Source organism: Cololabis saira, chromosome 10 (assembly GCF_033807715.1).
Source record: "Cololabis saira isolate AMF1-May2022 chromosome 10, fColSai1.1, whole genome shotgun sequence".
Taxonomy (NCBI): Eukaryota; Metazoa; Chordata; class Actinopteri; order Beloniformes; family Belonidae; genus Cololabis; species Cololabis saira.
The window spans coordinates 24,867,510-24,894,689 of NC_084596.1; the positions used below are offsets into that span (position 1 = coordinate 24,867,510).

Consider the following 27,180-nt stretch of genomic DNA (forward strand, 5'->3'; position numbering starts at 1 on the left):
CTGCTCCTTGATGTATGACTCATGTTACCTTAAACCTCATGCATGCCTCCACTGTTTTATTTTTCTATCTGAAAAAAGAGCATGTTTTTAAAAATGTGAGGTTTAAGATTTCAATTTACTTAAATGAAATACACATAAAATGGTACAGTAAAGCAAATTACCAACCTGGAAATAAACCTCTGAAGTGTATATTGCACGTATTGGGTAACATATGCATAAGAAGCATGGCCAAGATAAATCATTTACTTGAAGTATGTACTTGTAAAATCAAATATGTATAATGGATGGGATGTGGTAGCTCATAGCATGCAAGACAACACAAATGTTTTATCCACCTCTTGTTTCTGTTTTAATGAAGTCAACGGCAAATACTATTGCTCTGAAGACATTGTTTAAACAACAATGGTGAATTTTGGAACGGTTACCCAGCTTTTGGAGAAGGCTGAGCTCCTTTTGGAATAAACATTTTTTTTTCTCAAAATTGTTTGAGCATTGGACAAAAAATTAATGCAGTCTCTCATTTTTGTTCTTTTACATGGTGGAAAAAATAGCTCATAGCCCGCAAGCTACCAGAAAAAACTTTCCAATCATTAAATTCAACTTAGTCAAAATATATGGATAGAACAAAGACGTTAAACAAAAACATTTCAAGTCTTTTGCATGTGTCATTAAGGTTTCTAACTGGTGTTTCAATAGTGTGTACTCACCATGGCAGTAATGAGTGATCCATGGACCTGTGCATAGAACAATGCTTCCTCTACGTGCACCCTGACCCCCAGCAAAGACAACTCCAGGCTGTGGTGCCCAGCGACGGCAAGAGTTAGTTGTTCCAACAAGTTGGTATATCGCCTCCAAGGCTGATCCAGCTCTGACACACTGGCCAAGCAGCCTCGCATGACATTCAGACAGTAGCCCCCACAAGGCTTGATCAACGTCAAGCCTCTACAGTGGGAGCAGAACACCATCTTCACAAGGCTCTTCACACACTCCTTGCTGAGGCCGGGATGTTCCGTGGCATTCATCACCTCCAGACCTTCCTCCAAGGCCAGACCCAGTTGTCGGCCGACCCCCAAAGCTCCAGCCAGCTCCTGGGCCATGACAGCTGGATGATGCCCAAAAGGGTTGACATCCTGCCTGGTCATACGCAAACAGTCACCTATGTTGCTGTCTGCTGTCGCACTTCCATCAGTTCCTGGATTGATAAGCCTTGTATAGACAAGTGGGAAGATGTTGTTAAAAAACTGGTGGACTGTTGCCTCAACAGAGACGTTGGCACCACGCAGGTAGAGGGAAAGAGAGGAGAAGAGTTGATTCACATGGGGCAGGGCATGGCGGGAGAGGGATGAGTAGGTTCCCTCGAGCAGAGAACTCAGGTGGCCTTGAGAGAAGGAAAGCAGGTACTGAAACATGTCTGCAAAGAGAGAAAACAAGAAATGGGAATAAGAGATAGAAAAGAATTAAAATCATAACAAACATCATTAAGTCATGAATGTGAGGAAATTGCTTTGAGATGGGTAAGACATTTCAAATGCAAACACATATCCAAACTGTGACTCCTGTCCAACTAACCTTGCTGGATGTTCACCACTTGGTGAACAGATATGAATGTATATGGAGTCACTGCAGTAGCATTTTAAATGGAAAAATCACTAGTTAAAATCATTCATTTGTTAACTGAAGAGTCCTACAATATGTTTAAGGAAAAAAATTGGTGTAAAACCATATATCCACCCTTTTCATTGCTCAACTCATCAGTGTGGCAAGAGAGCTTGCAAATGCCAATAAAGCATGTGAGGTTGAGGTGCGTACGATTTACATGTAGGAAAACTGCCCAGTTTAAATATTTGGATTACTACGTCAGGTCAGGTGCTGAAACGTGAACCTTCTCATGATATGCTTCCCCCTGTTGGTCTGGAGTGGTATGGTTGCATAGTGTGAGTTTAAAGGAGCTGTATGTAAGAGCAATAATAAAACGAATCATAAAATGACCTCGATATGTCAACAGACATTTAAAAATCATGTTCATTTCAAATACTTACGTCACTGACAACAGCACTCAAGCCAGGATATTCCAGTTTAAAAAGAGGAGTTGCAGCCCTCAACTGATGTTTATGTTGTCATTTTTTGTTTTGGCCTGAAGCTCCACCCTCCACCTATCTCCCAATCACCAAGTCAGTATTGTTTCGGCATCCGGGTTGCCAGCTCGGCCCTAATTATCGCAGCCATGGCAGCCTACGTTCCTGCTGCATTTTGCAGCCTACCTGGCAACCTCTGGTCGGGGGGAGGAGGGGGAGGGTACACGCCGCTCAACAATATTTTGAAAGTGACTGCAGTACCAGTTTTGGCCATTTCTTACAGACGGCTCCTTTAAGAATACATTTTTCAATTAAATGTCAAAATTTGGCATACATCAAATTATGCAAAACTTCAAAGAATCAAAACATAATCCCAACATTCTCACTCATCTTCTCAGTCCTAAACAACTGCCCAGCCTCTGTTCATACATTTTCTGGTTTTTATATGTAAGTACATGAGTTAGTGTGTTCTTGTTCCGGATGCAACGCTCCTCTCTGGGGTCTGATGTAAGCTTAAAAGCATGACAGGACATGAAGGAGAAGTAGCAACTGTACAGAAACTGAGACCAAGAAAGAGAGTGCCAGGGCATGCACAATACCTCCACTATATGCTGATACACACACACAAATAGACACACAAACACATAGCATAGGCATAAACTTAACAGTGCCGGTTAATGCTACATGTGCTATTAAGGCTTAAAAAAGTGCTGATCATGTGCTCTGGACTTTTAAAAGTGGATTACTTTTTGAATAATTATTAACTCAGAGGGTCTGTCCCATAGTGAATCTACTTTAGTACCGAGTTACTAAATGAGCATTTGTCCGTACAATACGTGTGTATGTGGTTACTTGTGTGTGACTGTGTGTCCAGCCCCTCCCAGTTCACAGACAGAAGGATAACAACAGCCATGTCCTCATGAACAGCTGCACTAATATGAGCACTGTCTGTGACACAAGGGGACTCCCCTCTTTCTTGTAAAAGCACATTACATTTCCAACCCCCCCAGGAAAAAAGGATCAAGACCTGTTCCCAAAAACATTTAAATTTATAACCTGTTCAATAGCTTTAACAAAGTGAAAGAGCTTGGAACAGATACAAAACACAGAGACATCGGAAGCAATGGACTGTTAACGATCATCATATAGGTCACAAGTCATTGCCAGTTCTAAGTTACAGTTTGACTAATAACTGTCAAGAAAACCTGAGGGTATGTTCATACTTCAGTCAAGAATCGTAGCAAAATAGGAGACACAAAGACAAGAAGGCAAAAAAAGCATAAGCAGAGAAGCTAAAAAGATGTATTTCTATTCCACCTCTCAGTCTCTTAAGCCTCCAATCCTGCAGAGTTGGTACCAGTCTGGTGTCTGCTCGCTCGCATGACTGCCAGTCGAGCCTGCAAGGCTCAATATCCACACGACATTTACACCATAGGATGTAACCACGGGCTTCAGTTACAAAGCATTACATAATGTTATTATAAAATTATCATCCTCAAAAATACTATGGTTTAATTTTCCTCTCTGCTATGTGGCGTCTGGTCTACATTTCCACTGAAGAGCTGAAGTGTTATTCTTTGAATACCATGTATTTCATATAATTTGATCTCTGAATCGTCAAGAAGTTTTATTTTTCCAAAAGAATGAAACACAAGAAAAAAAAATGTAGGAACACTGCCAGGAAAAATTAGATAAAAAGACTTGACTGAACTTTTAAACAAGGAAAAACAACTACTGTACAATCTGACTCCACCTTGTGAACATGCAGACATCTGGATTCATTTTGTCCCCTGGGCCCAGATAACTTCCCTGTCTCTCCATGGTTGTCCTTCACCAAATATACAAAAGAAACAAACAAGATATTTTAGGTTCCCTATATAACTTCTGTTCCCCGCAGGAGAGGGAGGAGGTACAGAGTAATATCACCTGTGCGTGTCTTGGCTGAAGACACCCGAGTTCACACTTGTCAGTTTTGTCAATGTCACCGCAGCTGTAACCTCAATTTGTTGTCAAGCTTTGTCAAGCTGTGCTGGGAGGTGGAGGACACTGTGATATACCTCACACTTTCCTGCTGGAAACAGGAGTTATAATAACAACCTATTGTTCCCTGTCGGTCAATAAATTTGGTACAGCCCGCACAGTAGGCCTCAAACCCAGAAACATGTCTTAACTCACTCTCTCAGAATGTCCGTGCAGATTCACAGAGCATTAAGGCTTTCACTGTTTATTCCTTTTTTAAACACAACAGGGAAGAGGAAGAGGAGGGGTTTTAAATTCTAACATCGAAACATACATATTTCATCCAAATCAGACTTTAATTAATAAACTTTCACTCTGTAATTTGTCTTGTGATGCAGTAGAGGGCACTGGTGGTACAATCACTCCCTGGTTGACCCATGATGCACTTAAATTACAGAGGATACGCAATTCCTCATGGAAAATCTACAATGCAGGCAAATAAGCCATACTTAGCCATGGTGTAACGATTAAATCATTATCAATGATCTATTATCATTGACAGCCAGGCAAGAAACCCATGTGGCCAAACATTAAAAGGCACAAGTTTATATGAAAGTGTTTCAACAGACTCAGGGATCAAACTGAGGGCTACAAATGTTCTATAGCACCAACTGAAAATGCAATGAGACAAAGCTGATTTAAGGTTTTAATTGATTTCTCTTTCAGAAATATGTGGCCTGGGAATAAGCTTTCTTTTTTTTTTTTTATTAAATGAATTGGAAGTACCCTCAGGAATGTGGATCTGGAAACCCACTGATTGTGCGAGGGTGCCAGAGAAATCATGAAGGAGAGCTCATTCTTTTATGAAACTGTCCAAATCAGAGTACTGTCCAAAGCATGGAGCCGTGTTGGCCAATGTAGTCTGCCAAGCACGTTTGAGTGTCTTAGGCAAATACTTCATTTTGATTGCTAGAGGGAACATCGCATATGTGTGAGGACAAAAGAGCTGTTTCGAAAACAATGTTCTTTTCATATAAAGAATATACACTTGTTTTGATAGGAGCAGAAGGAAGATTTTGTACATGCAATATTAGTTTAAACACTCCTTGCACTGTGGGATTGTTAATGACAAAGTAACTGAAAAACTTTGCAAGAGTTAGCGAGCACAATCTGCTTTTAAAACATAAGTAGAAGTGTCCTCAGCCTAGGTAAATAAAAGCTTCATATTCCAGACATAACATCTGCACTCAGGGCAGTAACTTTAAGGGATCAGAATACCACTTTTTTTTATCATTATTTCACACAAACTTAAATATCTTACTCCTAATTATGTCATAATCAAGTGTGATTGTTGAGGGTTTTCTGCACTTTCAGGTATAAGGACAGCGATTGAAAAGGAAAGAAAAAAATGTATACAGGAGAAGAACATAGAAACAGCTTCTAAAATTGCCATTGCCTGAAAGTCACTTGGGTTTAATTGTTCTGTCTGACCACTGTTACCAAAGCTGCTAAATCTGGAATTGACCACATTCACTTCAGACACACACTTGTGGGTGGCAACCATTATCATGTCATTGTTTCCCGTCTCTTTTCGTCTTGGGAACAGGAAGTTGGCAGGACTGTGGCTGCATTTCATAAGACAATTATCTTTAATTTGCATGGAATTTCTAAAGCGCTGAAACTCAAAAAACACATACTGTAATTGTCAAGCTAATTCTACAGGGAGAGTTAGCTTGATTTGGCCTACTTTGTCTAAAACCATGTGGGACTTGCTGTCTGTTTAGAAAAATAAAATAAAATAAAATAAAATGCAGCAGTGGAAGTGCTGAAAAGGCCTTTCCTCTGAAGTAGCTTGAACTGAATATTGTATTTATGACTCTGGAAAGAGATATGAGACCATATTTTTTTCCACCAAAGCCATGCCAAATTTGCACTCTGAGATCACTGGGTTAAAATCATAAGAAGCCAATTCCACTTTACATTCTGCATGGCAACCCTGTGTTTAACAAACATGATTAAGGCTTAAGTGTTACCATGGTGAAGCTGCCACAGTCAATAAGTAAAAATGAGCATAGGGGAAACTCCATGGTCTCATTCACAATTATACAGTCCATGGCCTTTGCAACACAGCAATGTCTGATTTCTCAACACCAAAAAAAAAACATGTTTGTATTGCCTTTGCTTTTTAATGCAGATTAACAGGTATTTAAGGCCAAACTATCTGACAGATTAGCAACACATTTGGAATCAGATGGCCAGGACAAATCCTCTAGTAATAGGCCTTTTCCACTGCACCCTACTGGCTCACATCACCACAATCGTACCAAGTGGCAACCATCTAACTTCTGGGTCTCTGGCAGAAGGAAGATTTGTTGGAGTTCCTCGACTGGCCACTGGAGGCTGGCTGGAAACGCTTCAATCTCTATTGACTCCCATGTTAAAATGTCCAACTTTAGTGCAGAAATAAAAATATTTTCCAGTCTGGTTCAACAAACCGTTTTGGTCTCAATCATTTGATTTCAGGTCCATGACAACTATAAGGGGGGTGATTTATTTATTGTTTTTTTACCACCCCAGGAGAGTTTACAGCAACGAATGTATATTTAATATGACTGATTGATAGTCAGCTCAGCTAATGGCTAACCGGTATCACTTCTGCATCTGTAATCACCATGCTACCACGCTTAGTGAAGCAACCAGCGAGCCCAGCATTGGCTAAATGTGACAGTTAAATGTGACAGTTTTTTATTTAGCCTTTATTTATCCAGGAAATGTCCCATTGAGATACAAGATCTCTTCTTCCAACTTTGGGCTTATTCTTATTCTCATCAGCTTCCCGAGCAACTCAGTGCGAAGAAAAATAGCCTTCAAAACTGCTCTTGAGACACCAATGGGTCACGTGACCTAATTCTTCATCCATTGTTTTTTACAGTGTATGAACTGTACACTGTTTTTTTTGTATGGGTTTTTTGGATTTTCTGTTGCCTTTTTCTGGTTTTGGTTTATCTTTCTTTTTCCTGATACCTGGTATCAGATATCAGACTATGTATAACCCTCATCCAGATTCCCACTGCAATTAAAAAAGGTAAGCCGAATCTTGGGCTACGTAGTAATTCAGCACCACTGCAAACTAGTGATTGACAGATAGTCACTGTACGTGTCGTTTTACATTAAAATACACTGGTGACTGTGCTGTTAGGATTTTTTAAAGACTTTTTTAAGATTAGTGAATCACTATTATCAGACACTTTAAGACTAGTGAGACACTGGTAACAGGCATGGCAACTTGAACACCACAAAGAGGAGCAGATGTTCCTGAGTTTGGTCACTGATAACTTAAAAATGCTAGAGCTGGACTGGAGCAATGAGAAACAAAAAGGCATATATAGAAATTGCTCATCTAAGTGTTGAAAGAAAATCTTGAAAAAAAAAGTTAGCAGCAACTGAAGGTGGTAGACAGAATGATTCTAACTGAAAGAGTTTTAAACAGGTGGATGCTATTTATGTCTATAGATCAGTAAACAATGGGAAGCAGCATTGCTTTGACATGGTCCCTGACGGAGGATGGTAAGTCATCTGGATGTTAAATCTGTACTATAAAAAAGCCTTGATTCTTTAGTTATCTAGTTTTTGTAAGGCATATTAAAGCAAAATATTCTAACTTGAATTTAAACTTGTATTTTAAGTTAGCATGCAGCTGGCAGTATTTGCTGGTGCCAAGTCGTTGTGTTAAGTTTAAATGTGAACTGATCCTTTGTAAGTATATACCAACTTCTTTATGGCAAGTCTGTGATGAAACCATCAATGAAACCATCAATGAAACCATCAATCTCTTGGTTTAACCAAGTTAGCACCTACGTTAATTTGCACTGGTTTCTGGCAGCAGTGTTTTTTCCAGTAAGGGAGGTGGTCGAGCTGTCTTTCTGCCTAGGTTGTTGGTTCAGCTTTCTTAAATTGTTTCTACATCTTTTTGTGCTACAGTCAATGTAACAAATCTATCATGTGACCTTTGTTCTAGATTCGATAAATGAGGGAGTTTCAGTGGAGGATCCAGTGACCCCTCTGGATGCCCAGCCAGCAGTAGCATCAATCCCATTACCACCAGCTGCACTTGGTTAATTATATGGTATTGTGTGACAAGTAGAAGGAATATAGGAGGGCCAGTTGTTGCTTTAACAGCTGTATGTTATTTCTGGTTTATTTTTAAAGCCACTATTTCTTTGTATCCTAATCTATTATTATTATTATTATTATTATTATTATTATTATTATTATTATTATTATTATTATTATTATTATTATTATTATTATTATTATTATTATTATTATTATTAATTATTAATATTATTATCAGTATTAATAGTAGTAGTAGAAGTAGTAAGAGTAGCAGTATTTTACATTTTTTGCATGATACCTCATGCTTTCCAGGTGTACAAATGAGATTGCAGACACACACAATAAAATAATTAATGAATCGATCCATAAATACATTCTTATGTGAAAACATGAGTCTGGGTCAAAATGTGTTTCACAGCCCTCAACCTGTGACGGAGTGGTGACCAGACCAGTGTGTACTTAGTTTCTCACTCAGCATCAGCTGTTCCAGCACCAATGCCCCTCAGCAAGACGATGCACAACTCTGGAACATTCCATGGAATTCAATTTAACTTTTCTGTATAAGTGAGACTACAACTCGTAATGAATGAGAGAACGCATAAAAGTTTCATGCACACTGTAAGCACGTCTAGTTTCAAGTATGTATACAGTATGTGGTCCTGTAACTCTGGGTGTGATTACTTGCATGTGCTTTGAGATGCAGAAATATTGTGATAATGAGGTAGGAGACACTGTTCTCATACCAAAGAGCAGTAGGCCATTCCTATCTTGGAAATCAGTCTTGAGTGAACCTGACCAGCCATCATCTCAGGCAGAGCATTTTAATCCCACTAGAGGCTTGGGTTTCATGCAGGTCACCACACAGATATGTGACATAGTGACACGTGTGCAGATTACATATCCTTGTTTTAATTTGCAGAAAGATTGTATATATAGGGCCATCTTCTCTTACGCAGCACTGGTCATCTTAAGTTACCAGATAGTGCTGCAAAGTTATACAACCTCCTAACTTAATGGTAATAAACTATTAAGACCTTGAATCAATCTGTTGATTCATCACACTCGTATGACTCAATGTCTAAAGTGGGAGCGTGACTCATCTGTCAGATAACACACACAGACAGCCTGTTAACACAATTTGACCTGTACAAGAAATCAAGAAATGGGAAGCTCTATTCCTGCCAAAAACAATGAACTTAAAACCACCTTAGATTAACCTTTTTATACAATCCATACACATAATCATAAATATATGTGGATACATTTAAATTAACACTATACCAAAGACGTACATATGCATGTCTTGTACAATCGAGAGGCTCATTCGGTAAGTGGAATAAAAAGATTGGGATGAAGGACAAGAGGAGGTTTAAGGTAAGGAGAGGGTTGAGGAGACCGGTTTCTCTGTCAGCATTACAGTAATTAAGCAAGCGGCTCAGGCACAACAGTAAATTACAGCAAAAAAACTATTTTATAGATACCAGCAGCAATCAGGCCATGCCATCTTTGTAAAAGGGTAAGACATTGGAGCAGAGTGGAATTGGAGAAGTGGAGGTTATTGCTTTCTGCTTTGGCAAAAGTAGGGAAATTCAACTGAAGGCAGAGAAGTGAGCAGATGAGATAATGAAAATGAAAGAGGAACAAGAGCACCGGTGCAATCACTGAAGGGCTGAGAGAGGTGTGGGGGGAGGAGGCTGTGCTATTGGCTAATACCATAAAGGGCATGTGTAAAGGGGAAGTCTGGCCACAAGGTGATGGACAGCACCTCTGGTGCTAAACATTAAGGGCGTCACAGGTCAGCAGTGAGTCCCTATTTTGTTTTTTGTTTGTTTTATTATTTTTATTATTATTACTATTATTATTATTATTATTATTATTTAGTGCTGTCAAGCAATTAAAAAAATTGAGTGATTCATTAATTAAGATCTGTAATTAATTAATCTAATTAATCGCTTTTTTAATCTCACCTAAAAATTGCTTAGAAAAGCCCTCAACTTGAAGTGTTTTCCTTTACATTCATTACATTATTGCGGCAGATCGAAAGATTGGTATATAACAATAAAAAATTGGCTTTATAAAGTAATTTTTTTTTCTGCATTGAACAGATGCAGTCCTAGCTATTTACATCCACTTCGCAAGAACATTCGCCAGCCTCTCGGTCGCAGACGTGCGCATGCGCGCGGTGCTCTCCTCCAGTTTAGTTTGGGGAAGTGTTGCTGTGGCAACATCGTTGCTGCTAACTTTAGCTGTGGCTTTGCGTTTATGTGGCTAAACTTGAGCTGCTTCAGTGAAAAGCAAAGTCCGTAACACACAGAAAACATATCACTCTACCTTTATCAATGGTGCCGTCGGGGCGTTTTAGAAATGTAAATCCCCCATTCACTGGATGACAACTTTCACATGCTCCTCCATTTTCTCTTCTCTTCTCCCCTACTCCCCCACACCAGCCCCCGGGTCTGGCGCTCAGAAGCCACGCCGATTTTTCCCAGTGGCCAGCCGCGGTACTGCAACCAAAAATCCCATGGGACCCAGAAAGCTTTTTTCTCATAGACCGCAATAGTAAAAGAGAAGCCTCTAAAACTGTTCACAGGACACCTCCAGCTGTAATCATAGTTAATTACTAATCTTTGTATTCTATATTTTTAAGTCATGGACTTTATATCCGTCAAAAATGTTTTATAACGGCCAGAAAAGTCAAAGAAAAGTCTCTTTCTGGGCGTGAGGTCACGGCTGACGTCACAGCCGTGTCCGTGCATTCCACGGATGTTTATATTAATATATATTATGTAATTATATTATATTAATACATTAATAATATATGTAATACTATACATGCAATAATATACATTAATTTATATATTATATTAATACATATTATATTAATATTCGCGTCATTGCCCCGGGGCATGATGGGAGGCCCCAGAGCATCATGGGAGGTGACTCAACTGTGCATGCTCTATGGGCCGCATAACGCAGAAGTAAACCCGGAAGTCAGAGATTTTTTCGGCGTATGCGCTGGCTGAGCAAAATGCATTGAAATGAATGGGCGGCCATTTTCAATTTCCCATCCAGTTTTATAATAGATCCATGTCCCACACCCGTCCAGCTACAATGGGAGCTTAGCAACGTAGCTAGCCACGCCCACAAACAGGGACAGCCAATCAATGTCCACTTCAAAGTGGGACTGACCATTGTTTTCCACCCACAACTCAAGATTAAGATTGAGTCTGATATCTGTTGCTGTCTGTATGTGTTGATTGTATGTGTTTTTATACGCTATGCATGTATTTGATGCCTAAAACAAATTTCCCTAGTGGACATCAAAGTATAACTCAACTCAACTCATTAAGCGATTAAAAATTATTATTGGAATATATAATGTACACCAAACTGAGCATGACCGTGCGCAGTATATCAGTAAAACTTCTAAATGTTTCCTACAGGTTATCAATGATAGCCAACATCAATGCAATGGCAAAAATTAGTAAAAAATGTGTAAAATAGATACAAACTGAGTCAATTTGTTTATCAAATGTTAACCTGCTGTCAAGGTTCACACCTACATCAAGACCTGGAGATACTGTTGATACTGTAGAACCTGCTAGGCTGCTTGGAGGGGGGAAACTTTATACATTCAGTTTTGTTCTTGTTCAAATAGAGAAAACTATGGATTGAGTTGAATGAGTTTGATGAGCTGGGGATTGTAGGCAGATAGGTTTGTAGATCATCTGGATGAAAGAATACATTTTGTTGGGAAATAACTGACCCTAATGGCAGCATGTATAAAGAAAATAGAACAGGGCCCAAAATGGATCCCTGTGGCACACCAGAGGTCAGAGGGGCTGAGGAAGAGGATAGGTCATTGATAATGACAGAGAAATCATGTTTGTTAAATAGGACAGAAATGGCTGCAGCACTGGTCCCTGTAGTCCAACAAATTGATTCAAGCGTTTCAGGGGACTGAGTGGTCCATTGTATCAAATGCTGCAGTGAGGTTCAGCATCACTAGAGGCACAGGTTTTTTAACATCCAGGGACAGGAGTGTGTCATTCTGGTCCTACAACAGAGTAGATTCAGTGTGATGATCTAAATCCAGATTGGAATTTCTCAAAAACATGATTCTTTTCCAAAAAAGGGAGCAACGGATTAAGAACAACTTTCCCTAAAACCTTCGATAGAAAAGTTAGATGGGCCACTGGTCTAAAATTTGACAAAATTGTAGTATCAAGTTAAGCACTCTTGAGCAGAGGTCTGACCACAGCATGCTTAAAAACAGTTGGTGCAGATCCTGAACTAAGACAGCTGTTAATGAAAGAGATGAGACAAGGCCATACTGTGCTAAAAACATGTTTAAGCAGTCAAGATGGAATAGTCCAGAGGACAGGTGGTTGGTCTCAACCCCTGGACCACTTCAGTTAATAGTGACAAGGACACTGGCTCAAACACATTCAACACAGCAGCCTCCCTAGGGAGGTGTTCCAGGCATGTCCCTCCGGGAGGAGACCCCGGGGAAGACCCAGGAAACGCTGGAGAGACTATGTCTCTCAGCTGGCCTGGGAACGCCTCGGACTCCCCTCGGAAGAGCTGGAGGAAGAGCTGGAGGAAGTGTCTGTGGTGAAGGAAGTCTGGGCATCTCTGTTGAGACTGCTGCCCCCGCGACCCGGGAACGGATAAGCAGCGGACAATGGATGGATGGATGGATGGATGGATGGATGGTCCTTAAGTGGGCAATCTTTAGTGGGCAAACGTTCATATGCTTGCCGATTGATTTTAAAAAAACGTTAAAATAAAAATGTAGTTCTTGTGTTTTTAAGGCCAGGAAATGTTAAAGAAGAACATTACTGAGGTTTGACAAAATCTAATGTAAAAAGGGAACAAGTACCCAAAATAAAAATATCAGTTTATATAAGGCCAGCATTTGTGCAAAATGTGAGGGAAGAGATGGAAATTGTAGAGGACCCTAAGTAGCCTACGACATCACAACCTCATATAGTTTTAGACATGCAATGAAAGCTCCTGAACTTTGCAGATTTAGCACCAAACTACTTAAAAAACTTTAAACTAACATAATTAGTATAATGTGATATTTAAATGAAAGTAACTGAATATGTTCTTACTTTTGGAACTGCTGTGTATCTTGTGAAACATAGACGATCTCAGGAAAAGTATTTCCCACATACAATCAGAGCCGAAATTCCAATAAAAAACAAATGCAGAATGAATGGCTTAGTTAAGACTGGCTAACTCAGACGTGAATTTGACCATCTTAAAACACCTTATTCAAAACCTTTTCGACCATCTATGGATAATGTTAAACAAAAAAGGTTAAAAAAATAATAATTTATAGCCCATCACATAGTGGAAAACTGATGTTGACTCTGTTAGAGGTAGTCAAAGAAAAAGACAGGACTATAGATTATTGTAAAAAAAACAAAAACAAATGCAAGGAAATATTACACTAATACACAGGATTAATGTGAAACAGACCTTAACTAAAAAGGTGTGGAAGAAAACACAGATGAAAGGGATCCTAATGAAGAATTTTCCATTTTTTCTCAGCAGGTGTGGCCACTGTTTTCATTTATTAGCTTCTTATGACTCAAGGGAATGTGGGGGAGGGAGATCACTAATGGACTGGTTAAATATGTGACAAAAAAATGTCTTTGTTAAGGCTTATAAACTATGGAACAACACAACCTTCTATAAAAGGGGAATACTGAGTAATCAAGATGAATGTATAACAACATAGATGAAAGGCAACACATTCATGAAAAAAAGGGATTTAACAATTTCCCATGGACTGCATTGTGATTGATTTAAGAGCACAGGTAATCAGTTGCTTATTTTGGCCATCGACACAGTGGATATAATCCACTCTGGATCATACAAACAGGACATGGCTGTTAGGATCAGAACGTCATTTTTTTGTAAACCCACTTATTGTTCTTGCACCTCTGGAATACAATGAAGTATGATTGGAAGATCAGTGACTTAAGTGCACCGTAGGGACTCCTTAATGGTACAACAGGCACCACAGAGACAAGAGAGAGAGAAGAAACGTGAGAGAGGCTATCACTGCACGTAATGAGCAAAGTGAGTTGAAATGAATGTGGGAGTGATGAAGTGAAAAACTGTTGAGAGATAGGAGGAAGAAAGCCAACCTCAATTCCCTTTTGGACCGAGTAACCATGTGAGTCATAATGCAGAACCTTGTGCATCACAATGGCTATGCACTGATGCATTGAAAGTAATGTATTAAACACAGGGCTTGATCTTCCACAGACCGTGGATGAAAAACACCCTGCCGTCCAAATGTGGGTCTTGAGAATTTGCGATATTTAGCTCCTTTTTTTTCTGAAGGTATACAGTATATTAACAATCTTAATTTATGTCTCCCTGCATGATTTTATTGTGGTCAAATCCGCTTTCCTTAATAACCACTACCATTACTAAATTAAATCACATATAAAAAAAAGTTGGGCTGACATGTTATACAAACCAAATGGACCAAACGAATGCAGTACAGTACAGATCAGACGGCCACACAGACTGTGTTCCAGAGCAGACAAATTCTCAGGTAACAAGCCCAGGTAGTTGTACTCTGACAAACTAACAAAAAGCTTTCAGGGCACTGAAGTAGTAATGATGTTGATGAAGCCATGTATTTCTCAAAACGTCCACAAACAGTTGAAGCATGTTGAAAGGCAAAGATAGAATTTGTGAAGCAATTTAAATAGAAAAATGTTTTGTAAAACATGGCATCAGTGATGGCATTTCTTTTGGTCCGTGGAGTCTGGAAGCAGACTAATCGATGCAGACCTGGCATTTATTTTATGTATTATTGTAGCTCATGGATTGATGGTATCTAAGAGTGAGGTTGATGATTAAGAATGAAGAGAAATTTTTGTTTCTATCTTGAAGAAGATAGAAACGTCTTTATGGTTTCATTCCCTGAAGTGGACTTTTGGCAGCCGGGTTTACTTTGACACGTTAGGGCTCCCTGCAGTATGTGCAGCAAGCTAACTGTTGGCATGGTGCCAGCACTGCTAAAGTGTTCTGCGATTAGGAATCAGTGATGACAAAGCATGCAGGAAAACCGGAGAAAAAAGGAGAGGGCACAGAACAGCTGCTGAATTTGTTAGTTGAATACCAGTTGATTCAAAAGTCTTTAGAGTAAAATCACAACACACACACACACACACACACACACACACACACACACACACACACACACACACACACTTGACTGAACCATATTCAAACGCACCTGTGCACACTTTCACTTGCTGAACCTTTGCTTTGACTACAAGCACCCCCTTCAAGTCTTTTTTCTCTTCTCACTGGGTTTTCACACATTCATGTGGAGGTGAGAGGTGCAGATGAAAAGCAGAAAAGTAATTAGGGAAGCTTTGAGTGTGACTTTATGACTTTAATAGGCTTTGACTTTCTCCTTCTTTCCCCCTTTCTTCCCTTTGGTCTTTCCCTATTTTTCCCGGATTGTATAAGCGCTCCAAACTGAGGTAAGTCTATCCTGCCCTTATGTGTCATGTTTACTCAAGAGACTAAAAAAAGTGGGTAGTTACCACGTAAACATGCTTACGATACACACATGTGCAGTATATTTGCTCCACTGTGAAGTCCATAAAAACATTTCCCCTCCACCCTGCGTGATTAAAAGAGACATGTAGGGGCAGATTCCGGATATCCTCCCTAATTTGAGAATGAGCTCATGGTGTCGTGCAATGTCATTCTCTGTCCAACGATCTGCCTCTAGAGCTACAATGCTGCCTGTCAAAACATCTGCAGGAGAAAAAAAAAAAAAAAGATGACGTGGGAGAAAAAAAGTTATTTGCAAGAAGATGGGGAAAAATCTTAACCAAAATGACTGAGACAGCTCTGAAGATTTGGTTATGAAATTCAAGTTCCTGTATTTGATAAGGGTAGAAGATAGCATACAACTGGTTTCAGTTGAGTGACTCATTCTTCCGACCACATGAACACACACGCTATGCCCACACAAAGCGTAAAAACAAATTCATAGAAAACACCACTGTTGAACAAATGAGGCATAGTATTTTACAAAGGCTGTGTTGTGTGGGCCACCCAAGATGGTTCTAGCAGTTAAATGATGAAAGCAAATGAATGTCAAGCTTTTTTGCAATCAAGCAATGTGAACTTAGGCTAGATACTCTTGTCTATTTGCCAATGCATTAGCCTCTTTCACACATGTCCTACTTTCTATTAATCGGACTGCAAATTGAACATTTGTTCCCTGTCTGCATGAGCTCTCATGTACCTGTCTTGCAAAAGTTAAAGAATGACTCTCATTAGGTCAGAACTATTAAGATTTCAACATGGCACAAGTCTGAAAAGCACAGAGCCACATTAATGTAAGGCATGCACAACTTGGGATGGGCCCTAATTTGACATATAATCCACTTCTCAAAGGAATACCGCAAAATGCGTCATACAGAATAAACCATAGTGCTTTCCAGACTGTCCAAATCTTTGGTTGTCTCTTTGACAATCTGGTCCAGGGCTTTAGAGTTATTTTATCTGTTTATTTTTATGTTTTTACTGAAAAGGGAGAAATACCGATACTAAGCTGAATAGGGGTGAAATTGACATTAATCAAGCTTTCCCTGAAGTTTCTTTCCTACATATTTTTGACTTTACAACACTGGAAATCTGATAAGTGATTTTGGTTTAGCGCCACAATCAAATATAATAGAATAACTTTTTCTTTTTTAAGGATATGCTGCATATTTTCTGTTATATAGCCTACTGAATTCACATATATAATCCATCAGGACAGTGGATGAGGAATAATGTTTGTCACGGGAGCACGGAGAAGATGAAGCTTGTGTGTCTGAATGAAACAGTTGTAAGAAACATTCATTCATTCTCCATTTTTCAGTGTAATTCAGGGTCACTGAGTTCTGTTGGAACCGATTCACGAGAGACTCATCAGATTACGAGTTTACTCTAAAGTTTTGAAATCATGAGAAAGTCATGCAATAACCTTCTCCCCTAATGGTGTATTTCTCTCCATGCCCTCTCTGCTAATATTCTCATTCTCATAAAGAGTATAGATGATATTTTTTATCTTGTTTACCTGGAGTCTCCACTTGTTTACATCAAACCAAAGTCAGAGCCTGATCATGATGTTCTATTTTAAAAATGGACAGGATTTTCTTTACTATTCTTCTGTATTCTATTCTGTTGCCTCGGCCATTTGTTGCTAGCCGAGCTTCGGCTCATCTGTGACTCAAGCAGAGCAGTCAACAGCAGCAGCGTTTGGACTGTTACCTCAACCTGAATCATTCCATGTTAGCTTTGTGTGCGGGGGACGTAGGTGACTAACTGAGAAGGCAACTAAAGAGGCAATCAACACGACCTAGTCACAGGACAGTTTAGCCCCTTTTTCATTACGCAGTTTTTGACTGAATTTGGCTCGCATTGATCTCAGTAGTTTTCCATTACAGTTCAGTCCAGTACAGGGGGTCTTCTGGAGCCAAACCCAGCTCTCTTTGGGCTAAAGCCAAAGACACATCCTGGACAGGTCGCCAGTCCATTGCTGGGCAGCTCAGCCCTTATATTCATCAAAAATGCTAGGTACTTATTAACTAAAGTGATGATAGCTAGACATTAATACCATAGACCGCAATGCAGCTGCCACCTTAAATTAAGCATAAACATTAGCTTTATATAATTTTAGTGTAAGTGATTCACCCTCTGTACAGTTGTCATTCATGTGAGAGCTGGCAATGGAGACCAAAACCATTATTTGTAACCGGCTGTAAATATGCTAATGTGTGCTGAAAAGTTGGATATTTTAACCATAGACTGTATATAACAATAGATGCAGCATTGGGTCACGTGACCCATTAGTTTTTGAAGAGTCATTTTGAAGCCAGTTTTACTTCCTACCATGTTGCCCAAGAAGCTTATGGGAACATACCCACCATATGTCAATCAAAGTTTACAGCGACAGTTTGACTTGCTGATTCGACGGGAAAATTAAAAATCACAGACGGATGATTACAGATAAGGAAGTGATGATGGATAGTCGTCGGCTGAGCCAACTGTTAATTAATCATATTGAAAAAAAATTAAATACTTTATATAAATTCTCCTACGATGGCACAAAAAAATTCAACCCCCTCAAAGTTTTCATGGGTGTGAAATCAAATGATTGCGACCAAAACATTTTTTGAACCAGGCTGTAAATACGTTTATTTATGCTCTAAAGTTGGACATTTTAAGTGGGAGTCAATGGAATTTGTCTTGCTTTTGCAGCAAGCCTCTTGTGGCCGGTTGAGGAACTGCAACAAATCTTAGTTCCAAGTCAGCCTCAACCTGGACTTTAGATGGTCGCCACTTGATTTTAACATGGGGGCTCATATACAGTAGGGCTTTCCAACCAACCCAAAATTGGTCCTGGTGCTAGTGCTAGTGATAGACCAGTGCTAGAGCCACTTCCAAACAGGACCTACAAAGAACTGGTTTCCTTTACACTGGCCGGAGAGCACAGGAGCACCAGAAGTCTATGCCATTTGTTACGTCCCCAGTGCACAAGCAGGAAATCACACAAAACCTAAATATCTCAAATAAAAACCTGAAATGGAAATGTATCTAATTTGAAAAAAAACTGTCATATATCGTAAAAACGTTTTGACTTGTTCACGAGATGATCCTACAGATATGTTGATAATCCAATTTAGCTCAAAATGGTAATAGAAACATTTTTTTCACATTTGCATGTCTCTTGGATTGCAATCTGTAAGAACGCATCCAGAATTTGTTCGAAAACGGCAGTTGCATGGATTTGGTTGGTTAGTCACGGCCCCCACCATGACGTAGCATTTCCTAAACATGGCCCCACAAGGTTTTGGTACCAGCATAGCTCCACTTTTCTTGACACCGAGTTGGTGCTTTCCTCACAGCCGGCAGTCAAAAATCAAAGAACTGGTGCCAGGTCTGACACTAGCACTGAACTAGCAGTGGAACTGCTTTGGTGGAAAAGCCATAATAGAGAGTGACTCACGCTTGGAGCCAGTCCACAGAGGTCAGTCAAGGAACCACAATTTTTTTGGGGCAGTCTGAGTCTTATTCAGTACTTTGCCTGAAGACATATTGACAACTTGACAAGTCAGTGGGGAGGAGAGTAGAGAAGTTGGGGATCAACCCAGCAACCATTCACCCCGAAAATGTGAGTAGGCATGGCCATGAAAAAGCCATTTCTGCTGGACTTTGGAATAGCAGACATACCAGCCATGGTGTAACAGACAGGTTGTGTTTGTCAGCAGTGAACTTACTGAAACAACAAAAGGATTATCCATTATGTCAGTATTAGCCTTTTAACAGCAATCAGGTCCATGTTGTGGTTGGGTCTAGCTTTCATGGTTCTGAATGTAATCTTAAGATCAAAATAAGAGAAATGCGGTTTTATGCAGTTCTGGGACATTGTGGGTTTGTGTGAGAATGTGTGTGAGAATTTGTGTGAGAATTTATGGATATGTTAAGACATTAAGCAACTATAAACCCTGTTTCCAGAAAGGTTGGAGTTTTATTAAGTGCACTAAAAACTTAAATGTGTCATTTGTTAATTTGTTTGTTATTTTTAAAAGACACTATTAAAAAAATAAAAAAAACAAATGATTTTCAGTGAATTGATGCCTTAAATTGACAAAATAAAATGATGTCAACAAATCTAGTATTTTATGTTGTGACGCGCTCAATGAAAGTTTGGAGCAGCATGTTCACCATAGTAGCTGTAGCTGTTGCGAGCCATGGTTCATCCATGCTTGGAATTAACTGTATACTGTGAAATGTGTTTACAGTATAACAGACAGAATGTACTGGATGTTGGTCGGGTGGTCATATGGTAGTATGTGGCACATTGTATTATGTGTTGCAATATGTTCAGATGCACATTAAATATTTCAATAATGAATATTCTGATTTTAGACTCTTTCAGAATAGTGTCACATGTACAGTATTTTCTAAATGTTTCCCTACTTTTGCTGTCAACAAATTCTGTATTTTTTCATATTTTCAAAACCAGTGGAGTTGGTAAATCCTTCTTTTTTATGTGCTTAATAAAGATGCCGATGAAATAACAAAATTATTTGATAATCTGGAAGATGCTGACAGGCCAAAAGTCTTAGTGACACCTCTAAGTTGGTCGAGTTTGAACTCAGCTATGATGTTGATACTTCAGCACTATCAGATCCATCTCTTCTTATGCGCATTAATTCAAATTTGATAACAGGCAAAGAACATTTAAAATGAGCCTGAAAGCTTGTGTTTAGGAAGCCGAATGCTAGGAAGACAGAAGTTTGAAAAAAAAAATTAAGAGGTTTTTGAGAAAGATGTAACCTCCCAAGACATTTTAACATATCAACAAACTAAAAATGAAGCAACATTATCTGAAAAAATGTAACATGATTACTGGTACTGTTTCACTGTTTGTTTTCCAGACAAAAATGTATAATCTTTTCTTATATTTATTGAGTAACAAAAGCCTTTCCAAAAAAACGTATCATAAATGTGGTTTGCGTTTGTGGGGTCACACTCATGACACGACAACTCCCACATATGACAAAGCACAGTAGGACCTTCATAAAGCTGTCAAAATAAAGACAGGCCAACAAAAACACACACGCATGCTGACTGACTCCTCACACACAAACACTCCCAATCAAACACACACAAAGTGTCTCCTTTCCAATGGGCCTGTCCTTTTAGCTAACCATGGCTAGCCTTCCCAATCAGCAGGAGTGCAGAGAGTTCAAACAAGGAAAGCCACGGGGTGTAAACACAGGCAAGATTTGTTATACGATGTAAATCATATGACCTGAATGAACAACAAAAGAGAAACTGTAAAGAAAACTGTGGCCACTGCATAAAACAAATATCAAATAAACACAGTGGCCTATATTAAGAGAGTCTCTAACATAGTGATAGTGGACAAGTGGTCAGATACAGGACAAAAGAGGAGGAAAGAAAAGCCAGTCTCATTTTTTTTCTTTTGTTTTGTTGTACCATCCAACGTGGGAATAACAGCACTAATACCAAAATCATATTCTCATTACTTCATGCGGTGCATGAGCCACTTGCTACTTCACATTCCTACGAAGGCACTCAGACAGCCCAGAGACTGTCCTTAGAAGGCCTTGAAAAGTTAGAGCTGGTGACATCATGATTTTTAACACCACCACTCTCTAGCTTCTATTGTTATTCCATTGTAATTTTCCATTTTGGTCTTTTCTGGATATGCGAAACACCTGATGGTGACTGGCCAGACAGGCTCAGACATGATGTAAGATGGGAAGGATCTTAATGGTGATGAAAAGGACAAATACCAGAAACACTGTTCAAGCACAGTAACTTCATGTTACGTGTTACTGAAACAGCTGCAAGAGGGACTTAGCTCTAACATTCTTTAAACACTTGAAGTAATAAGTGTGAAGGGACTACATTTTATATGTCTTCTGTGGGTGACACTAATATATCCTGTCAGGATGATATATACAAGCTAAACATGACAGTAATAATTTCCATGACAGCAGTGTCTAAAAATTTATTCCCCATGACTGTTCTCTGACCGCATTCATTCCTTATAACACTATATATTCACATATTACCTAAGATTTCCATATTAGACATCAATTGTATTCTTTAATCCACCATTAACTCTGACGTACAATGTATATAAGCAGTCCATTGTCTCTTAAACTGCAAATGCTGTTGATGCTAAAAACATCTACAATGTTGTGTGCTCTGTCAGATTATGCTGGCAGGTTGCAACCAGTAGCTTGTCCAGCCATCCATATTCTATTCCTCTTCGATACGGATAATTAGTCTGGGTTTTCAGGAGGCAGTACCAACAGATATGAACTGCATCTGGAACCCACTGGTTAGTCATGCAACCAATCAGAAAAATGAAGCATTTGACATAGGCAGAGCAACAACCAGACTAGTTTCAATAAAAGATATCCAAAATTCTATGTGGAGATGTAGGAATCTGTGTTGGTTATGCAGTTAAATCTTCTCAATCCAGTGTGTTATTAGCGATACTGCTGCCATCTTGGCCCTGGCCCAGAGCAATCATTGTGGAACATTCCATACTGGTGGTAATGGCTGTGAATGGGAGGTGTAGCAGATCTATTTCACGAATTTGCAGGTAAATGGGTATAGCTGGCCAGACTAGGCAGCCAGGGATTTCTGTTCCTTATGCACATATGTTACTACCAAAGCCACTAGCATAAGGATGAGCTCCTTTTTTTGAATTGCTTTTACCTGCAGGTCAGCGACAAGGATATTTGGAAAAGGAGTATTTTTGTAAGAGAATAAATAAAACTACTGCAAACATAAAATAAACCACAGATGCAGTGGTCAGATTAAATCCTGTGGAGTTGTAACGAGTACTGAATATCATCATGCCCCTGCAGTCTCTAACCAATCCAACGACTGTATATTTGTCAATGCCATAAAACCCTTGAGCCTTGTCCAAAAACTTACCCTGGAAGGCATCTGCATGGCCGGAGATAAGATGCTCAAGCTCATAGCTGTAAGAGTGAATGTTGTGAAGAGTTTCTCGTTTTACAGCAGTCTGGTAGCTCTCCTCCATCTTTCGGGTGCAGCAGGATGGACCTCCGTGCTTACAAACCAGCAGATCAACATCTAGAAGTCAAGCAGAAAGGAATTTCTCTTAATTCACTTGTGAATTCGTTTCTTAAAATCACAATTATTTATATTTTCATAAAATATTAAAGGGAATGGAAGTGCAATGGATTATTTAGCATGCTAGCCATACCATGTGTAAGCCAAAATCTGCATACAGAAGGGTATAGTGCAAAGTTCTTGTTTTTTTTTATTGAAAAAAAACAAAAATCATGTATTTCCCTGTGGTTTATTGGCATAACACAGTGAATGATTCAACAATGTGAAAGCATTCGTGACTTTATGTACAGTGACCTGAGTGTCCACATAGATAAACAAGCCACAACTCCACAGAGAGACAGAGGGGACACCATGGCTGGGAGAGAAAGTAGGCCAAGAATTCATCTCAGCTTCCTGCTGTAGATACTGACCCTGCTAAATATACACCTTTACTTCAATGTGATATAACGGGACACATGTTTATTATCTAAATCTGTACATGCATGTGCACTTTGTCTTACACACAAAATCCTGCAAATGACCAGAGCATTCACTCTAATTTTCAAAGCAAAACTTCATATACCCACATACTCATGAATATGTATTCGTTTAGCCAATTCCCCCACTGGACTGATTAGTTTTAGTACTGATTAGTTTTAAAACTGCGGTTTATGATAAAACCATCAAGCGAAAGTCGAACCTAGACGTACTCTGATCCAACGTACACATACACTGCAAGAAATGTTGTCCATATCTTCCGGCATCACTTGCTATTTACCATCACTATTTACTTCCCTCATACGTTCATTTGTAGAAATATCTGTGCAAAACCTAATTTCTATAATGAATAAATCTGATACTATAGCTCATTTTCCTGGGGGGCAGGGCTGGATGTGGGTGGCTGGAGGCAGGTGTTGTAACCAGAGCCTAAAGCATGGCCTTAGGACAGACTACAACACCAGTGCTTTGCAGTCCAAATCCTTCCATGAAACACAATAGGCTTGCATTCTGAATCCATCTTTTGCTGCTCCCTCGGTCTCCGATTTGCCTGGCATCCTTGTGAGGTCTGGGTGTCTCTTAATTAGCCAGTGAGGTTCCATTTGTTCCTACCCCAGAGCCAAAGGAATGAAGTCATAACTGGCTGTCCAGTGGCTTCCAGCTCGTCATCTCTGTAGCATGTCCACTCTTTTGATTTTGATAATTAAAAGCTGTTGAATTATCTGCCTATCAATCAATCTGCCTAACTGTTTATGGGCTTTCACTCACACACACACACACACACACACACACACACACACACACACACACACACACACACACACACATAATTTAATTCTATTAATGGTCCATTCGTCCAGCTCATCCTTGAGTAACAAGTCGTTTTGCACCAGGCCATTTTTGGGTAGATTATTCAAGATTCAAGATTCAAGATGTTTATTGTGATATACAGCAGGAAAGCAAGTTCTCTCTGCAATGAAATTCTTTCTTTGCTGTCCACCCTGATTCCGGCGTATATGTACAAATACAGAATAAACAGAGAAAGCAATAACTAAAAAAATGAGAACTCAGTCTACAACTCCTTGGTAATCACGTCAAATCACGTAGGGTCTGTAAGTTGGTATGAAATTATGTTTTCATATATGTTTTATGTTTGTTTTTTGTGTCAGTTTGTAATTTCCCTTTATGTGGTGTCTGTCCTCTCTCCACTGGTTGGCTCTTTCTCTCCTTTGTCTCTGTTGGTTATCTGTTACATGAAAGCAATATCCAGGGATTCATGTTGGAATCATTTCTGGACTGTCTGTCCCTTGTGAGTAGCAGCATGGAGTAAGTGATACTTAGAAAGACTTTGGCTGTTAAAGCCACCACAGCAGTCAGGACAGTCGAACTGTCTCCCAAATATACCAAGCTTCTTTTTGTTGCAGTTAGCAGAACCCATGTCACTGCGTACAGTATCCCTGCGATAGCAAACAGACAAATTAGGTGCCTCTTTTCTCCTCAGTATTTTAATAGCATCTTATTGCAATAGGTTGTCTTTTTTAATGGCACACTATTAGCTATATTCCATTGCAGTATTTGATATACAGACCATGCAATCCCTGAAAATGCAATGACTTCATCTTAAACTTTGTCCATGTTTCAAATGAAACATCAGAACCTAAAACTCTGGCCTCGTTTTCACCCCCTTCAAGTCAAAATTTAGTAGGCATATTTGGCAACAATATCAGTCAGAACATCTGGGCTGCAAATTTTCTCCATTACTGTTTGCAAAACTAGTCAAGCTCTGTCAAACTGCTTGGGGACCAAGACTCAACATAGATTGAAGTGCTGCTTCAAATATTCGATTAGATAGATTTGGAATTGTTTCTGACGTGACTACAACATTCCTGCATATGTTTAGCTTTGGACTCATTATCTTGCCGGGAAATTAGCTCAATGTCAATTGGGAAGCATGCAGTGATATCTGTTTGGCCATCTCTTCAAACTCAGTCATGGAACCATGCAGATACAGAAGTAGTTCAGTCCTCATACCGCCCACTTGTCACAGACCATCTCTGGTTCAGAGTCCTTGAAGTCTTTCATTATGCTTTACATTCATTTGCCTCACCAAGAGCACCTATGACATCATTTATGTGCATCAGTACAACCAATGACTATTTCTGAATTGCAACATTTTTATTCTAATCTAAATTCATTTGAAAAAAGGATGGTACACACATAGGTGAATTGGTTGAAACTACTGCACATTACTTAGATCTGTAAGTATAAAGTGGACTGTCAATGTATGTCTGTGTTATCTATGCCTGTTTATTCCTATTCAGGGTCACAGGGGTCTGCTAGAGTCTCAGCAATCTCTTGGGGTGAAAGACTGAGTACACAGTTTACTAATTTGCTGTACTAAAGCCATGGCACAGAGCCTTGACATGTAACTCACAACCCCTTGAGCAACACCTCAGTGCCCTTCATTACACAAGTCCAAACTTCAGCATGGAGAAACTCTACCACTGTGTAATTGCCCAGCTAACTCACAAGCCCTTCACAATATATGGTATTAGAGAAGCAAAGCTGAACACAGCATGCTTCTGAGACGATGATTTGTTGTTACCGCCCTTCTCGAGTGACCATAAACCAACTGTGGAGCGCAAAATATGATATTATGAATTTGACATTTACATGCAGCTCATATCTTCTGTGGCAATGATATTTTGTTCAACCGGGAGGGCTGTGGCTTTTCCCAACTCAGCTATTTTGATATTTTTCAAAATGCATGAATAACTTTGTTTAAAAGAAGCCAATTAATGCTGTTACCCTTCTCCTGCCACAGGAAGCCAGGGCCCTTTGATTCTGTGAGCTGACAGGATATTTACTCTTTACAGATTTGCTGTGCTTTGGATATAGCATGTTGAAAGAAAACACATCTCAAAAGAGTCTTTGCCACATACCTGAATTTTTTGGACTACCATGAAACCCAACTGGAATGTTTGGCTTTCCCAGATCCCAGGCTGGAACTGCCTACAGTGATTGGCACGAATTGAAAACCCACACCAGAGGGCACGGGTTGGACAGGCAGAGTATAAAGAGAGATGTAAGGTCTGTGGGCAAACAGCAGCAGTCCCGCTGAAGCAGCATCATATCAGGGAGGTATACAGCAGTGCACCGGTGGAGTATTTTTGAGTTACGATTTAATACAATATGTTGAACATGCCGGAAAATTAACCTCTTTTGATGCACTGCCTTCACTTTTACAGCAACATTCATCTTTTCTACAAAGATATGTGTACAAAAGAAAAGCTATGATCTGATGAAAGCACATCTAAGAGACTTGTCAATGTTGTTATGTATACCATGTGTTTTTAGGAGAAAACATTACTTTTAAAAGTATATCAAAGGCCAGTTCCTGTTTTAAAGCTCCAAGGACTACTCTTATTTTGAAGAAAAATAAACTCACGAGAAACGTGTACACTATATTATACAGAAGTAGGTATTTGAGAAATGACCAAAACGTAAACACAGATGCTCAATATTTTGTATGGAGTGGGCTAGCTCCGTGTGTGCTCTCGCAGATGGAGCAGCCAAGTTAAAAAGGGAATCAAAATAATTACAGCCAATCAAAGTCTATGGTGAGCTTTGAGAGCTTGCCAAAGCCTTTGACACTCTAACTGGTTTAGGATGTGGCAACATGTGCTTACACACTGTGCTCCCATTCCCATGCTAATTACACAAGACGCTGCGTGTGTTGTATTAAACATATAAGAAGCCTTCCCTTTATTCTGAAATCCTTGTTAATGACTCATAAAAGGACAGACGGGGACAAAAAAGAATGTGCAGTATGTACACAACCATATGAACTCTGCAAATCCTTAAA

General features: G+C 39.4%; 1 protein-coding gene across 2 annotated transcripts in view; it reads right to left on the reverse strand.

Annotated features, from left to right (window-relative positions):
• LOC133452684 (glypican-5-like) overlaps positions 1-27,180 on the reverse strand; it is a 110,314-nt gene that overhangs the window by 77,996 nt on the left and 5,138 nt on the right. For both annotated transcript variants that reach the window (XM_061732224.1, XM_061732223.1), the window contains exons 2-3: positions 22,677-22,838; positions 708-1,411 (exon numbers count right to left, since the gene is read on the reverse strand). In XM_061732224.1, the coding sequence (XP_061588208.1) occupies positions 708-1,411; positions 22,677-22,838 (866 nt within the window). The remainder of the gene's footprint in view (positions 1-707; positions 1,412-22,676; positions 22,839-27,180) is intronic.